Below are 16893 nucleotides of genomic sequence, written 5' to 3' on the forward strand. Positions count from 1 at the left end.
ATAGAGATCTTTCCACAGATTTAGCTCTGGGTGGACAGAAGCCACATCCTCCTCAGAGTGGGGGGTCTTCACTTTTTCTCTGCTCTCTGACTCGCTGAAGCGCACCGGGGATGTGCTTGGACCAACTACGCTGTCACTCAAACCCACGGCCGCTCTGTGATTGGCTGGCTCGGCCCGGGCCCCCGCCCCTGCTGGCCGGCTCCACAGTTGAAATGACACCGTGGGAAAGCTGCGCGCCTCATACGGAGACGCTCCGGGCCAACCTGGGCAGACGCAGACACAAGAGGCACCCTGTAGGACTACCGAGGACTCAAGATGAAAAGGAATCACGATTTTAGCTCCTCGGACAGCGAGCTGGATGAGACTATTGAGGTGGAGAAGGAGAGCGCGGATGAGAATGGGTGAGTTATTTAACCCCGAGGTGAAGACGATCCTCTCTTTTTCCCCTAATAAAGCGAATACCAACTTTAATATTCTTGTTTTTAATAAATTTTTATTTTTTTATTTTTTTATCTCTCTTTAGGAACATGAGCTCTCCTCTCGGGTCCATGTCTCCCACAACCTCAACTCAAGTGCAGGCGAGAAAAAGGCGTCGAGGAGTAAGTAAAGTTTCACTTACAGAAAAAAATCCATGTGCACGGTGTCATTTCTTGTAACGTGCACGTCTTCTGAAAACAAAAACCAAACGAGATGTTTTCTGTCCTCAGATCATTGAGAAACGGCGCCGTGACAGGATCAACAATAGCCTGAGCGAGCTCCGCAGGCTGGTTCCCAGCGCCTTCGAGAAACAGGTGAGCAACAGGCAGCACGACTTTAACACCACCTCCACAGGCCAGAAACATGGTGTTCTTATGGTGTTCTTTTGGATTATGTATATTTGATTGGCTCCTTCTTGTCTCCTCCACGCTGAAGGGCTCTGCCAAGCTGGAGAAAGCAGAGATTCTGCAGATGACTGTCGACCACCTGAAGATGCTTCATGCTGCTGGAGGCAAAGGTATGTCTTGGGTCCAGTTCATGTTACACAAAATCACCTTTCACTCGGGGAAGAATCACATGCTTAAGGCAATGAACACTTTTGCTTGGTTCTTGTTCTTCAAAAGGGAAGAATAAATAAACCTGTAAGTTCATAAAAGGCGTGTCTGGATTGTAAAGTTAAACTGGTGTGGCAGGTTTAATAATTATATCTGTCTTGTTTTATTTACTCTTTCACAGTCCCAGAGCCAGAGGCATTTTGATTCATGTCAAACAGAGCTTCTTCAGTTCTGGACAAACTTGTTTTGCAGTTCAGGTGACTGTTTTAACTAACCTGCTGTCTTCTTGCCCCCTCTCAGGGTATTTTGATGCTCATGCCCTGGCGATGGACTACCGTGGTTTGGGATTCAGGGAGTGCCTGGCTGAGACGGCCCGCTATCTGAGCATAATCGAAGGTTTGGACAGCACAGACCCTCTGCGGCTCCGCCTAGTCTCCCACCTCAACAACTATGCCAGCCAGAGAGAGGCTCACTCTGGCCTGAGTCACCTGGCGTGGGGCTCTGCCTTTGGATCCCCTCCGGCCCACCTGACCCACCCCCTCCTCCTCCAGCACCAACAGGCGGCACCGTTGGCACCCCTACCCCGCAGCGCCACCAGCAGCCCACAAACCCCTCTGGCATCTACATCCGCTTCATCCACCCCTTCCTCCTCCTCTTCTTCATCATCCTCGTCGGCTGCAGAGACTCACATCCCAGGCAGGCGCAGCGGCAGCGCCACCCCCCACTCAGATCAAGGCCCGATCCGGGTTCCCCCCACCACTGCCGCTCCTACCACCGTCCCTCACCCCGCGTTGGTCTCCTCATCAGCCTCCAAGCTCTCCCCTCCTCTCCTCTCCTCCCTCTCGGCGTTCCCCTTCCCCTTCAGCGCTTTCCCCCTCATCTCCCCCACCACCTCCATCAGCCCCGCAGCCCCAACGTCCAGTGTGGGCAAACCCTACAGACCCTGGGGTATGGAGATAGGAGCTTTCTGACTGAGGTGAAATCCTCAACACAATCTTCTTATAGACTCACTACCTGAGCTGGACATTCAAGGACAAGACTTTTTATTTCCCCGGCTAAAAAAGTACTATTTTTTCTATGATGTTGACATCCCACAGAGGATACACCTAGCTATAGGATTTTTATTTTCTCGATAATGTATTGTGTTTTGTATAGAAGAGAAAAAAAAAAACAGTGAGGAGGGAGACCTAGACTAAAAAGCAACACGCGTGATTTATTGTGATTGATCTCTGTTCCTGCCCACCCCTTTTGAAGTTTCACCCACTGCTGTCAGCCTATCAGGAATGGCTTTTCCAGATGGTCAAGCAGTCGCCGCCCGTCAAGTTCCTGGGCGAAACTGGCCCCCCTTTGTTTTCCATCTGAACTGAAACACCCAGTGTCGGTGCCCTGGTTCCATACAGAGAGAGGGGCTGTGAAAGGAGGGCTGGAGGTGGTTGAGAGTCACCCCCTTTTTACAGCATTTTATGGGGTGGAATAACCGAAACCAGGTGTTTGTTTGACTAAACACTGGGAACAGAAGTTAGCTACCAGCTTGGTTGAAATAAACTTAACCATGATTTACCCACAACCTCAGATGCTCATATGGCGCCTCATTGTTTAAGCCTTCTTCCTCACGTTATGTCTCCTCTCTACAGTAAATTTTGTCCTTAACAACTGAGGCTCCACATATGTTTTTACCAGTTGCTGCCAGCCTTTCCACGTTCTTCCTGTCATTTCTCAGGTGACTTTTATCACCTTTTCACCAAGTTATTTTCTGTACCTGTTCCAAGTAGCAGCATTATCAATCTGTAATCATCAAGAGGGAGTGCATTTTGTAACAGCAGTTGCGGTAAAACGAGGTGATACAACTCAGTTCTTTTTCATTTAGAAAGAAACTCCTGCTTTCCACTGGACGTTTCGGTGTCTCTTAGCAAACCTCACTCTAAGACATTTTATTGTACAAAGCACAAGCAAGCACTGACAAATCAGATTTCTCAGCTTTTCAAAGGCGTCGCTGGTGGAGATGATGACTTCCTTGTAATAAATGAGTTCATGATAAATCACCTGTGGCTTTATCAGCGTCTTTTTATGAGTGTGATTTGCATGTCTGTTCAGTCAAGTGTGTTTGAGAACGTGCATGTAGGTATGGACGTGTTCTTGTGTGCATGTGTGTTTGCTTATTGACGCCTGTAGTTGTTTGAGTGTATGTGTGTGTGTGTGTGTGTGTGTACTGGCTATACGTGGCGAGGCCTGGTATCAGATGAGGCTGCTTTTTTCTCTTAGCAGCCCTCTGTGTGTGCACAGGAAACCATTAACAAGGAGGGGATATCCTGGACAATAGCAGCCCGGCTGGCCCCATGTGCTGTGTGGGAACTAGAGGAGGAGGAAAGAAGGAGGGAGGGAAGGTTGGAAGAGGATGGAGAAGGAAAGGAAGGAGGGAGGGAGGGAGCACAGAGTATGGAGGGAGAAGGGGAAGAAAGAAATGGGACAAGGGGATCAAAGGAGAGAGCAGGAGAGAGGGACTGAAAAACTGTGAGAAAGGAAGTGCGCAGAGAGCAGTTTTGTCGCTTTGCCATCGTTTCAGCTCGCACCAGCTGCACCTTCTGTTCTCGGCTCCTACATGACGTCCCCTCTTCTGCCGAAAGTTTATTTGCTCGCCAAAATATCCGTCGCTCTTTCATATATTGCTCTAAAACGTCCTCTCTGTGTCCCCCCTTTGATCTGTCTCTTCATTCCTCCTCAACCTTTTCCTTCATTACTGAGGATGATGCAGGGCCAGGTAGTGATGTAAGCTCCACTGCAGCCAAAACCACAAGGTCAGTGAGATTTTTAGTTGGGACAATTTATCTTTTGTCTCCCCCAACTGGTCATAAATGGTACTTCATCAACAGAGACCATGGAATAGGGACTCCAATGAAGGGCCAAAGACAGGGGTGGAAAAGAAAAAAATATTGAGATTCTTTACTTAAAACTGCAGTGATTAGCTTTTATCTCCCCCTTCTAGGTTACACAACAAACACTGTCGGTGCTCATGGCATATCCCCGTGTTCCAAAAACATAAGAGACATTTCCACAGTTCTAAGACATGATAGCTACACGGCCCACTCCAAATATTTCACAAATACCAATCTGTCCAAGAACGAACAAGTCTTCTCACATTCCCTCTGTAAACATGATGACATTTGATGCTGAAGTGGTTAGTTGAGTACTCGATTGGCAAAGCATTTCTCATTTTGATTGATGTGTGAAATTTATTTAAAAAAAAGCCAAACATTCACTGGTTAAAGCTTCTTAAATGTGAGTATTTTCTCTTTTTTTCCCCCACTGTTCATAAATGGCTCTTTTTCACAGTGGACATTTTTGACTTGTCACAGCAGGAAAAGCACCGGTCGAATAAATACCTTCACCAATGGCTCTATTCCAGTTATGTGGGTCAGTGAGCCGTAGCATTGAGGAAGCATCCAAACGACAGGGTCCAAAAACTAGTAAAGCTCAATGTATCTCAGCCCCTTACTAATAATATTAGAGACCAAATGAATAGTGAATGAATATTATTATAAAATCTCTCAATCTACACAGAAAAAAATGATTAGTTGCGACAGTAATTTGCGTCTAAATGCATTGTTCTAACCTGTTCTAACCCTGAGTGGCACTGCCTGAATGCTAAACTGGAAACACGACTAATGAAAGAAGTCACTCTCGAAGCCAGTTTCATTCACTGAACCCCAAATCTTTATTAACCACTGCTTGCTCACAAAGATATATGTGGAGAGGGGGAAACACACAAATGGACAGAGGGGAGAAAGAGAGAGAGAGGCAGGTAGGATAGTCACTGTCTGTGATGTACTGGTGACAGCCGATACACTTGAATGGTGTTGGTTTATACTGGGTCAATACCACATGGCACAAACACTCGCTTATCTACCTGCCCTTTCTGAAACACACACACACTCACACACATCTATGGGCCTACCGTGCGTGTGTGACCGACAGGGTTCAACCTCAGGCTTCAACACCCCTGGTTACAAACTATTTGGATACTTTAATACACTCATATACACCTTTACAGATGGCAATACTGTGTTCATGGATCATTGTTGCAGCAAAACCTGTTATGGCTTCAATATCTTTCTTGTGCCGACTTCTCAGTGGCATTTACAGTGTCTTGGAGTGAAGTGCAATGATTCCAGTAGGTGCTGATGATGTTGAGCACTACTCTAGCCTCTATAAAATGGAGAAAAGTGGGACTTACTTCTATTTTCTCCAATGCAAGATTCACAGTAACAAGTCTGACGTTTTTTTTTTTTTTTGCACTCCAGCGTTCTTCAGATGCATTTTAACCTCAGCTGTGTTGTATATTACAGTAACATGTGACTGACATGTGATTGGAAGGTTGTTTCTGAGGAATATAAGAGGCCCGCCGTTAGTCAGGGATGTTATGTGAGCTTTCCGGTGCCAGATGGACAGAATTTAGCGAGCTCCTACTGAGCTCTGTGCTGTGATTGGCTAAATCCCTGCCCACGTGGAGAGCGTGTGAGTGAGTGCATCTACAGTATGTACGTATGTGGAGAGATGAAGAGGTTGCAGACGGAGGGAAGGAGGATGAGGATGGGCTCATTAAATGCTATAGTGTTCTCCTGCGGTACAGTCACCATCTAACTCACAGGAGTGGATGTGCAGCGACGGCGGCTTGCAGTCCCCACAGAAAGCAAACTGTCCCCTTTCCTTCTGCCAACTTTCCCTCGCTAATTGGAACATTGGCATAAACTGGATGGAAAATCACTCCGACCAAGCACGGATCCAATTTTGTTTCCAGATCTGCAGGGTCAAATGAGTAAGTGGCCACTTGGAGGGACGAGGGAACGGAGCCAGGATGCGGGGCCTGTGAGGACGCAACCAGTCACAGCAAACATCAGCTAGCTGGCAAACTCACAACAAACACCTACGCCTGAAATGGTTCTCAGGTTGAAAGGAACAAACATGAAAATGAACAAATTATTACATCCATATATATGCAAGGAGAGGAAACTCATATAGAAAAATGGCACACTGCAATCAATACTTTTGCTGCTTGTATTGTACTGTATATAACAAAAAAAGAAGTATTTACAAAAACCAATACCCACTGTCACTTGTCAATTTGATTTTTTTTCATTTCTTCTCATTTGAAACGGAGCAAAAACATTCTTTTTTGGGAAGAGTGGGTGGGAGACATTAATCTTTCTTTTCATTTTTTTTTCATTCTTTTTGCTTTTTTCCACCCCCAATCCCATGTGAACCTCCCACTGTCTCGGGGTGGCGTCTCAGGCTGTGGTAGTTTCATAGTAGTATGGGGGAGTATGGCGGGGTCGGGTGGGGACATGTGGGACAAGGTGGGGAGAGGGGTGTTCCTCAGGGTCGGGGGAAGTGGTGGTGGAGGGGTTTGGGGGTGGGAACCTGTTGGGGCTTCTCACGCTGTCACTTCGTCTCTCAACTCTTTGTTCCTGCGCACCTCCTGAGCATGCCTCTCCTGGAGAAAACACAAACACACACCGAGGATGTCATTTTTTCCCCCTCTGCTCTCAGCCTTTTCCTGGCATTTGTTTCTTGTCCACTTCACCATTTCTCTTCTTTGACCTTTCCAGTGACGACTGACTTCATTTTCCTTTTCTGCCTCTTGTCCTCCTCTCACACCCCACTCATATAATTCTTTATCTCACACCCTCCAGACACCAGACTCCATCTTTGTCTCCTAAAGGTGCTCCATTTATGGGGGTGAGGCAGGTGTGCCATCCCCACAAACCCTTTTCTTCCACTTATCTCCACCTGCATGATTCTTTTCTTAATCATTCTCCTGTTACTTTTTATACATTTTCTTGGTCCCTTCTGTTCAAAGTCTTTAGCTTAGAGGTTTTTTTCATGGTGCAAGTTTGAAATAGAAACTTACTTAAGGATTTACAAAGGATTTACAAATAGCTTTTGCAAACCAATCCAGGACTGTAGCTACCAGGCACTGAAGTCATGTCACCATTTTGTATTTTTTCTAGGGTTTGGGGGTTCTACTAATTTGGGAGGAGTTGACATTCTACAAATGAAAGGTAGGTTGTTAGTAAATAAATAAATGAATACCGTGGGTATGTAATGGTTCAATCTCCAAAATTTTAAATCCTGGCATGGTGATGAAGGCTTGTAAACAGTGTTCAGAGATAACTGAACAGTATAATTGAACAACTGAATAAACAGAATCTTCTAATTCTTCTAATTTCAATTGTTCATGGAGACAGACACCTCAGTTTGTCTAAAATCAGGGCCTTGGCTCCTCACCTTCTCCTGCAGGCGCTCCATCATGGCGCTCAGGTAAGCCAGACGGTTCTCCTCATTTTGCTCCATCTTCAGCTGGAGCTTCTCCTCGGCCATGCGGCTGAAGTTGCTGTTCTCCTCCATGGCCTTCAGCAGCACCTCACGCTCGTGCTCCCTCTTCTCAGCCAGGGCCAGAAGCACCTGTGCCTCCTGGGACTGCAGGACGAAGAGCGACGGACAGCAGAGAGAATGAGTCAAAAGAACAAAAGGTCGATAGCAAGACACTGGTTTACTGGATACCACTTATTGATTTTTTTTTTTTAAACTTAAACACGAGTCAGCACTGGTGCCACTAATCAGACTCACATGTTTATGTTAAGCATAAAAGCGTCTGGATATAAGAGGATTTCTCTCCATGACAAAAATAAACTGTATGTGTACACACTACAAAATACCTAGTCTACACTATTGGGCATCTGGCATTAAAAAATAAGTAATTGATTGGGTGATTATTGACTGGGTGATTGATTTGTTGGTGGGTTGCTAGATTTGTCAGCTGCTTGCTTGCCTTGTATTGACATTTGAATCAATGAGATGCAGGAATTATCCAGTGTCAATTTTACATGGCAATTTTGCAGCTGCAGTATTCAATGACCACAACTGACCAAATAATCAAATATCAAATGTCCTAGGAGGTCAAGTCGTTATAACAACATACGAGTAATATTCTGATTTGATTTAGTTTTGGTATCACAAACAGCTTTATTATGGGTTTTGGGGGCTCTTAAATTGATTTGTGGCATCTGGGTGCAATAAAAATGATTGGAAACATCCTTACTCTCCTCCGATCCTCAGCTGCTTCCAGTTTTTTCTGGATGTCCTCCAGGGAAAGGTCCCTCTTTGGGGGGCTGGTGACGCAGTGGGCAACATCAGACACGGGGGAGGACGGCTTCAGGATGACCTCAAAGGCCTGGCCTGAGGCTCGCTTGTTAATGGGCTTGATGTCCATGTCTGAGTGTGAGTGTACATTACCGGGAAACAAAGACAGACATAGAAACCCATTGATGTTTCTGTAGGACTTCTCATTCAATTGTTTTACTGGAAATCTTCGCTCTGATTATCACGTACCTTCAAAGTCACCCATGATGTTTTTGCGGGTCTCAGGGTACAGGCAGGAGCAGATGAGCGAGAGCACTGAAATCTCCTTCATCTTCTCTTTGTAAGCTGTGGGGGTAAATTAAAACATGACTGTGTGTTACACTTACAGCTGTACACAACAAATACATGTGTGCAATGCTAAAACACACATGCATAAACAAAATATCATTAACCTACTAACATACAAAAAGATGAAACATCGTTAACCCACTTAAATATCAGGAAGTATCAAGATCTTTGAAAGAATAATTATTCATCAAATCCTCCAAATAGAAAAACTCATCAAAGGATTTCTAATGCAGCTGAACTACCCTGGGTTTTGTAGGCTTTGTTTTTGCCGAGCTCCAAGGATGGATATGTCCTTACTTGGTCTAATTTCCCCAGCAGCCAAGATGCTGCCATCCCCTCAGGATTCTCCACACATCATTAGCTATGCATTTCATTTTGGTCTATTATTTATTAACATAGCCAGACCAACGCCCTACTGCCTCTCAGCCGTTCTGTGGCTAACACCAAAAAACATCAGAGATTACTTTCTGCTTTTAAGGTAATTTAGAAAGTATAAAAGCCAGGATTTACGATAGATGCTGGGATAATCTTTGGGTTGTCTTATCTTCTTTGTCTGTGGCGTATGGATAGAGGCTAATGTCCAAGGGTTTAGCTTATCAGCATAACACAGCAATATGACACTCCATCCAGTGGTCTGTTTATGGTCCAAAAAGTTAATAGCACTGGAGCACAGCTGGCAACAAGTCATACCGGCTGAATTTGGCAACCTGCGTCCAGCTCAGTGGGGAGGGACAGAGAGCTCAAGAGGGCATACAGAGAGTGAAAAGAACTGAAGAGCAGAGAACAACCAACCTTGTCTAACCTTGATTTTTTTATCCCTGTATTTTTGGCACCTAGTACTTTGTAATTTGAGCCCTAAGTTCAGCAGCAGTCCCTGCAGAGAGAGTGGCAAAAATATCTGCAATGCACTGCAGGTTGTGAAAAATTCTGCTTTTGCACATGGCTGCTGCGTTCTGTTAAGGTGCACTGGCTCATATTGGAGATTTGCATGCCGACTGTCATTTCATGGCATAATCCATCACCCAGAGCACAGGGCCTGCAGGGTTGACGTGTGCCTCATTGATTCATGATTTGCCACAAGCTACAGTGGGACAGCTCCATGGGGGGGTTCGGTGTACAATATGATTAATCCAAATCCTCTCCCTTACTCATATCCCCTGCTCACTCTCTTCTTCTTCTCCCCACGTCTCGCTTTTTTACCCTGCAGACTGGCAGACGCCACAGTAATGTGATCAACTCTCAGATGTAGCTCTCACTACTCTCTGATGGCCTTGTTAACCCCTTCCCTGAGGAGGAAGTGAGAGAGGGTGTGAACGTAGTAAGGGGTGAAAAAAAACTGAGAAATACTGGAAGAAAGGAGGATGATTCAGTGGGAGTAGAGATAAAGGTGGAGTTCGGTACAGAAATGGAAAATATTGAGCATTTTCTCTGGCAAAAGGAGAAGGAGGATAGAGGAATATAGAGAAAATGTGTTTTCTGTTGTGGTGGGGCTTTACAATCATGGTAACACCTTTCTCTTATAAACAGAAATCACAGACAGGAGGATTAAAAACCAACAATGGGGGCAGCTCCCAGGGGGACCTGCAGCCGCCATCAACTGCCCCGAGGACAGCCTAATGGAAGCAGCCACCTCAGGTGGATAGCACTTTAATTTGTAATTAGCGGACTGCACCATTTCTGCTTACGAGAGAGGGGGGACAGAGCTTTTGGAGGTTTGTCACAGGCTCATTAAGTGCTGTGTACATGTCAAGACCCCAGCAGCCATTTTCTCCCACACACAACCCCACTTGACAGCTGAAGACTCAAACAGTTAACAATTCAGTGGAGCAGGTAATTTGGGTTAAGTGCTTATTGAGTAGATCAGCAGAGATTCTTGTTCTGTGGTTGCCAGGTTCTGGGTGGGGCCTCTTCTGTGTTCGATGATGCTTTCAAACTGAACACTTAGATTTAGATTTATAGTTATGGGGTGCAACTGACAATTATTTTCATAAGCAACTATTTCTTGTCTAATCACTTATTTGTTGTTGTTGTAGAACCATCAAATGCCATCAAATTTTGTTTTTGTCAGACCAACAGTCCAAACCCTCAAAATATTCCATTTACAGTGACATCAAATATTTGGCATTTTTGCTTTAAAAAGTACTCAATTGATTATAACAGTAGCTAATTAATTTTTTGTCAATCGACTGATCAATTAATCGACAAATTGTTGTTCTATTCTTTTTTATTTGAGATGAGTAAGCTTGTTTTTTTTTACTATGACTGTATCTGAGCTCACTAACTCAGAGCTGTGGAGCCCTTTTATAACCCTTAATCCCCCAAAAATTAGATTCTGTATCGTGCACAAAATATGAAATTGCTGCTGTATTTCTCCTGGGAGGAAAGATTTTTCTCCCTCTGTAACCACTGTAGTAATAAACTCATTCCCACTGGATCAGACACATAAAAATGACAAATGATCCAGAGTGATATTCCACACCAGGAGATGTCCTAACGCCAGCATCTGTTCAAAAACATTGGGATTTCAGACAGGCTGGGTCAGGTTGTGAGATGAGACAAAATAATCAGACAGAGATGACACCACTTTAATGCTCCCTCTCCACTCCAGCGGGCTGGTTTCGACCAGTCAGCTCTGCATCCTCTCAGAGAGCTGCTCCTCCTGTCCCGACAACAGACACACCGCCAGCAAACTGCACTTCCTCTTTCAATCCATCAGCCAAAGAGCACAGATCATCAATATCTACTGCGCCTCCTCCTCCTCCGCAAGCATTCCTCCTCACTGGCACCTTCTGCATCCCTGAGCCTCTGTTTCATGTGTTGCTGATGTATTCTCCCTCTCAGTCCTAATTTCTCTCTCCCTTACTGTCTTTCCCTATTTTTCCCCCACCCTGTGCATCTCCTGGGAGCTTCAAATCTGCGTTAGCACAAACCACCACACCTCTGCTTGGTCCTTTATTTCTCTCAGCCGCACTCTTCCTCACTGCATTCTTCTCCTCTTAAAGGCCCAACCCCCCACAGTAAGAATTTAAACAGAGGATGGTGAACAACTGGCAATAGACTTTGTGCCTCTTTGCTCAATGTGAAAAAATATGAAAGATGGTGTTGAAAAGTCTATGAGCAAACTGCCTATTAAGGCCAACATAATGTGACCCTGTGTGTGACAGCATTTTGGGTCTCCTGGGTCCTTTAACCTCGCAGCAGTGCAGGCTTGGCACCTGTATTATACAGGCCTTTTACAGCAGGGCCACCCGGCAACAATATAAACGCACAGTTATGAAGGTACTGCCACAGCAAAATTGGCTATTAAAGGAAACAAAATTGCACCCAGATGATCAAGGACAGGCCGCTCATTTGATGTAAGAGGGATAGTTCGGTGGCAAGTTTTTCCAAAACCGCACCCTATTTTCATCCAAGGACATCAGTGTAGGGCTGCAGCTAAATATGATTTTCTAATGAATCGATAATTGCAAAAATGTCCATCTCAGTTACCTAAAGCTTGGTGTCTTCAAGTCCTTGTTTTATCAGACAGTAAGTCCAAAACCCAATGATATGCATGAGTTTGACATAAAGCCAAAAAAAAGCAGCGAACCATACTAGCGAGAAGCTGAAACAAGAGAATTTTTACTTGAAAAATAACTTGACCGATTGACAAAATAGTTACTTGTTCAAGTTCCGTTAATCGACCAAATCAGTATGAATATCCTGCATGTGAAATGGAGGATAGCATCAAATTTGCCAAACTAGGACTAGGATTATGTCTGACCTGTCTCAACCAGATGATGATTATCACAAGTGATGAGCAGATCATGAGCATACGGCAAACCATCACCGCTGGATTGATGCCACGTCTTCGTTTAAAGAGCAACAGTCATCTGAACCAGTAAAGGGAGTGTGCTGCATTGATCGATGGGGCTCGGCGATGAACCAGGATGAATTATGAGGTCGGGACGTGCTTTATGCACACGACAACAGGCATGCAGATGATAGGATGACAAACATGGCTGAATTTGGACATGACCAGTTGCTCGAAATTGATGCTACAATCGCCTCCTGTTTCTACACACAAAGGAATTGATTTTAGGGAAGTAGCCGAGTGACCACACCTAATTGGATATGACAAGAGTACATGATAAGGATCAGGAAAAGTGCTTTAGAGGCCTTGCTGCATACGGGAGTGGTTCTGAGCATGAGGTTGCCTGTGGGATAGTAGATATATTTTGTATCATAGAGGCTCTAGGGTCTCCTTATCCCTAGTTCTCCACCAAGGACTGAAAAAACCCACAAATGCGCATGTATACAGGGGTATTTATCCTGTGTTATATCCCTTAAAAACAGCAGTGAATGTTATTTACACATGAAGCCTTAGGTATTTTGCCCCTCCATCTCAGAAATAGGAAAAAAGTAGAATTAAATTCCACATGTGGCTCTAAAAGCCGGCATGAACTCGCCGACCTGCCGGGTGCTGACTCCCAGAGTGTCTGCTCCCTGCCCATCCCATTCTGCCTGTCCACAGCTCAAATCATGGAGGAAAGAAGAGGAGGAGGAGGAGGAGGAGGAGGAGGAGGAGGAGGAGGAGGAGGAGGAGGAGGAGGAGATGGGGAATAAATATAACAGTCAGGGTTTAGATGCCGGCGTCCCTCAGTGCAGACACCAGGACCCACACCACTGTCTGTCTGCATGCCCCTCCATCCATCAAGCGCCTAGTCATCCAGAACACAAACACACTATCCCCTACGCTGGCCACACACACATCGCACTAAAACATCCCTTAAAGCAAACACACTTTCTTTGATATTAGATACGGTTATAGGCTTCTTTTTGATAGAGCCTGCAGGCCACGTGCAGTGTTCACAGGCCTGAGACAGCTCATAAAGTGATATGTATAAATATATAATATTCATATACAATACAAATACTGATATACAAATAATAAAATCCGCACAAATACGGGCAATAAATATATCAAGCCTTGATATGGAAATTGCTGGACACAAATCCAAGGCCTACCACCTGTCATAACATGCAATCTCATTTTATTTCTCCCTGTATTGAACATTATACCAAGGCCCCAATTGTTGCCTTATAATAATACAGTTATGGAACATAATAGTCCATATTCACAGTCTATAACCTTCCTAATAGGATTGGAGTCTGATATGCCTGCGATGGCATTCATTTTCATCGCCACTCGTAAATTCTTCCCTCGACTGCAAAGCAATTCTGGAAAAAAAAAAAGATGCTCTTTTCTCTCTCTCTCTCTCTCTCTCTCTCTCTCTCCCTCTCTCTCTCTCTCTCTCTCTCTCTGTCTCATTCATGCCTTCAGCGGTCACCCACAAAATTGGTTCAGCTCGGCTTTACACCACAGCTACATAAGATGGCCCAGTTCTTGTAAGGAGATTTGTCACGGTGAAATATCTCACACCCTGGAGAGCGGCTGGCTCGCTTTGAGGGGACCGGAGATGTTGGGTGGGGTCGCTGGCGCTGCATTATGCTGCTCGGCTCTGAGTCAGGCAATAAGGGGGCAGGTGCGGCAGGCAGGCATCGACAAAATGCTGCTGTGTGAGGAGGGAAAAAACCACCTTTCTTGTGTCAATGTGCGTTAATGCATTTTAATTCACTTGCTTTGCGCTGGATACTAATAAAAAAACAAACATACATATATATACATATGCGTCACAGATATCCCAAACTGGCTCACATTGATCAGCACTAATTTGGATTGAGGATCAGACAAAAGCCAAAATTACTCTTATTAGCTTCAACAAAGGTTGAAGAACGAGAAAATCTTCATTCATTTGTGCAATTTAAATTCATAGAAGTGACTTGCAGAGGAGTTTGGCCGCTCCCTCTCACCAGCCCTCAGCATCCTTTTGTGCCATGGGTGTCGCCACAGCCTCTCAGCATCCTTTAACCTGCGAAGCCGCTGTTTTCCTCTAAAAAGCAATAAAAGATGAAGTGTAAAACTCACCGATAACGGTCTTGGCCATTTCTACACGGTGGTCTCGGGGCTGTTGGCCGGAGGAGTGTGCGTCGGTTGCTGGATGCTGTGTCTCGGGGTGAAGGGACTGCTGGTAAGGCACTGAGTCAGCAGAGACGGGGGCTGCCGGTGCGCCTGGTGGTCTGTTATGAGCTGCGTCAAGTCCGCGAGAAATAACCAGAACAAAACCGGAAGTCTGGAGACTCAGCCTTCAGAATAAAAGGCATGAACACATGGGCTGACGCAGTTTCATGTAGATATTAAGATCATCAGCCTGCCTGCTCTAATATATAATGTTGAGCTGCAATCATTAGTTGATTAACTGATTAGTCAGCAACTATTTTGATGGCTGATTAATCGTCATATTTAAAGCGAATATAACAAACTGAAAATCTTCTGGTATTGGATATTTGGCTGAACAAAACCAGTAATATGAATATCACACTGAGTTGTGAGTCACTGGTATTTTTCACGATTTTCTGACAATTTATTCACCAGACAATCATTTCTAGAGAGAAATCATCAGATCATTTGATAATAGGACATCAACTAATGATTATTTCCATTGTGAGTTACTGTTTGGACAATTTTCTTGATTAATCAATCAGTTTTTTGGTCTGTAAAATTTCAGAAAGTGGTGAAGATTTTCAATCAGTGTTTCCCAAAGCCCAAGATGGCATCCTCATGTTTCTTGTTTTGTCCACAACCTAAACATATTCAGTTTCTTGCTTCATAGAGGAGTAAAGAAATCAGATAATATTCACATTTAAGACTGACATTTTTTTTCTTAAGAAACTACCATCAATCGACTATCAAAATAGTTGGGGATTAATTTAATAATTGACAGCTAATCGATTAATCGGTCAACTGTTGCAGCTCTTTATGATAATGGCAATATTCATTAGTTGCAGTCCTAATATGCTACACAGGAGTGTGCAGGGTAGGATACAGTAAAGCATAGAGCTAATATTGATGGTTACTATTTGTTTAAACCACATCGAGTCTGAGGGAGAAAAACATTTTCTGGTGATGTTGCACCTCAAACCCCTGGCACAGTTTTTGTTGTTCTGTGGTATTTGGTACGATAAAATTGCCCAACAAATGGTGTCATTCCCCAGAACACAGCCAAAGATCAATACATGAAGATTCACCATCTTTAAAAGGCTTTATTTTGGATTTCATGACAGGAAGGCTTAACATATAATCTGATTGGCTTGACACTGGGTCAGTAATGAGCATTTATGTGCCTTCTGGAGCATATTGACTACCACACTCCCTTGATGGGCCTCTCTTAACCCAAGGCCTGACTAATTCGATGTCGCCTTGTGTTGCAGAGTTCAGGCCTCTTAGCAGTGTGGGCGTTTCCCCCTCTGTTTTTGTGATGATGAGCAGGTAAGGATCATCTATGTCAGTGGTGCTGAAAGAGGAGTGACTCTTAAAAGGACATCATTTGGATCTAGAGTGGGTCTATTTTTTTTTAAATCTTTACAAATTTTAGATTAGAGGTGTAGTCCCCTGCAATCCTGACCGTGTAATGTGAATAATCAGGCTGAAGCAGTGGCTCAGTCTTTATAAAGCCTATCTAATGAAACCTAAAGCATCCCAAATAATCCATGCACACAGTTCACCGGCCATATCATACCAGCTATCACCTCTTTGTAGCCGCAGAAAATACTGATGGTTAAGTCATAGCTTTCACCAAAAGGGTGGGATCATTAAACAACAATCACTAGGTGGCAGCAAATCTCAAGTTACATGAACTGGAGGGATGCTGAGGAAAACTTCAGTATTAGTGTAGAGTCATTCATTGTCTGCCCTGCTGATCAAACTGCAACCAGAGAAACAATCCGGAAGATATGACCAGTTTCATTCACAGGTTTTTGCACTTATCGGCCTGTTTGTACTGGTTTTTATCAACAAGTGACTCTACGCATGATGTCCATATGGTCTGAGACCATAACCAACACAACGTACCACCACAGTCCACACTAACCCAAAGGACATGGTCCTTATCAAGAGGCATGTGTTTGCATAGATAACAAAGCAGTTACATTGCTACTGTTTATCTAAAACCATACGTAGATGTCAAGAATGTGACCTTATGAATAGCCACTGATTAACCAGAGCAGGATTATTCAGGAGGGGTTTGAAATAATGCTGCACTACTGTGAACAGTTAAAGTTAATAAAATAATTCAAGCTGGGCTACAAGAAGAAATGTGCCTAGCAACAAAACTTGTATTTCAAAAGACAATATGAAAATTAAAATAAAAAAAAAAGAATAAAATGCATTTCTGAAGAAATATGTGTTTCTTGAGGAGATTTAGGTACAGAGAGCTCAGCCATAAATAAAACATTATTATAGGCCGTCGACCAACTCACAGCGGTACACCTGTGCGAC

At 44.2% G+C, this 16893-nt stretch overlaps 2 protein-coding genes across 2 annotated transcripts; one reads left to right on the forward strand and one right to left on the reverse strand.

Annotated features, from left to right (window-relative positions):
• The first annotated feature begins 259 nt into the window (after window positions 1-259).
• Window positions 260-3053, forward strand: hey1 (hes-related family bHLH transcription factor with YRPW motif 1). The gene is made up of 5 exons (XM_070846458.1): window positions 260-401; window positions 524-599; window positions 708-791; window positions 913-994; window positions 1332-3053. The coding sequence occupies exons 1-5, from the start codon at window positions 316-318 to the stop codon at window positions 2000-2002; spliced, it is 999 nt and encodes a 332-aa protein (XP_070702559.1). The 5' UTR covers window positions 260-315; the 3' UTR covers window positions 2003-3053.
• A 1687-nt stretch (window positions 3054-4740) lies between these two features.
• Window positions 4741-14619, reverse strand: stmn2b (stathmin 2b). The gene is made up of 5 exons (XM_070846220.1): window positions 14485-14619; window positions 8418-8513; window positions 8128-8300; window positions 7314-7505; window positions 4741-6519 (listed from the first exon to the last, which is right to left on the reverse strand). Exons 1-5 carry the CDS (start codon window positions 14501-14503, stop codon window positions 6460-6462), a joined length of 540 nt encoding a protein of 179 aa, XP_070702321.1. The 5' UTR covers window positions 14504-14619; the 3' UTR covers window positions 4741-6459.
• Between the last annotated feature and the right edge of the window lie 2274 nt (window positions 14620-16893).

This window comes from Pempheris klunzingeri, chromosome 16 (assembly GCF_042242105.1).
Source record: "Pempheris klunzingeri isolate RE-2024b chromosome 16, fPemKlu1.hap1, whole genome shotgun sequence".
NCBI lineage: Eukaryota > Metazoa > Chordata > Actinopteri > Acropomatiformes > Pempheridae > Pempheris > Pempheris klunzingeri.

Bases quoted from the DNA above. Each gene is read 5' to 3' on its own strand.
- hey1 (XM_070846458.1), top strand. From the start codon at position 316: ATGAAAAGGAATCACGATTTTAGCTCCTCGGACAGCGAGCTGGATGAG. The intron at 600-707 runs GTAAGTAAAGTT...TTCTGTCCTCAG, and splicing joins CGAGAAAAAGGCGTCGAGGA to ATCATTGAGAAACGGCGCCG. The intron at 792-912 runs GTGAGCAACAGG...TCCACGCTGAAG, and splicing joins CCAGCGCCTTCGAGAAACAG to GGCTCTGCCAAGCTGGAGAA.
- stmn2b (XM_070846220.1), bottom strand. The intron at 8,301-8,417 runs GTACGTGATAAT...ACTCACACTCAG, and splicing joins CATCATGGGTGACTTTGAAG to ACATGGACATCAAGCCCATT. The intron at 7,506-8,127 runs GTAAGGATGTTT...TTCGTCCTGCAG, and splicing joins CAGCTGAGGATCGGAGGAGA to TCCCAGGAGGCACAGGTGCT.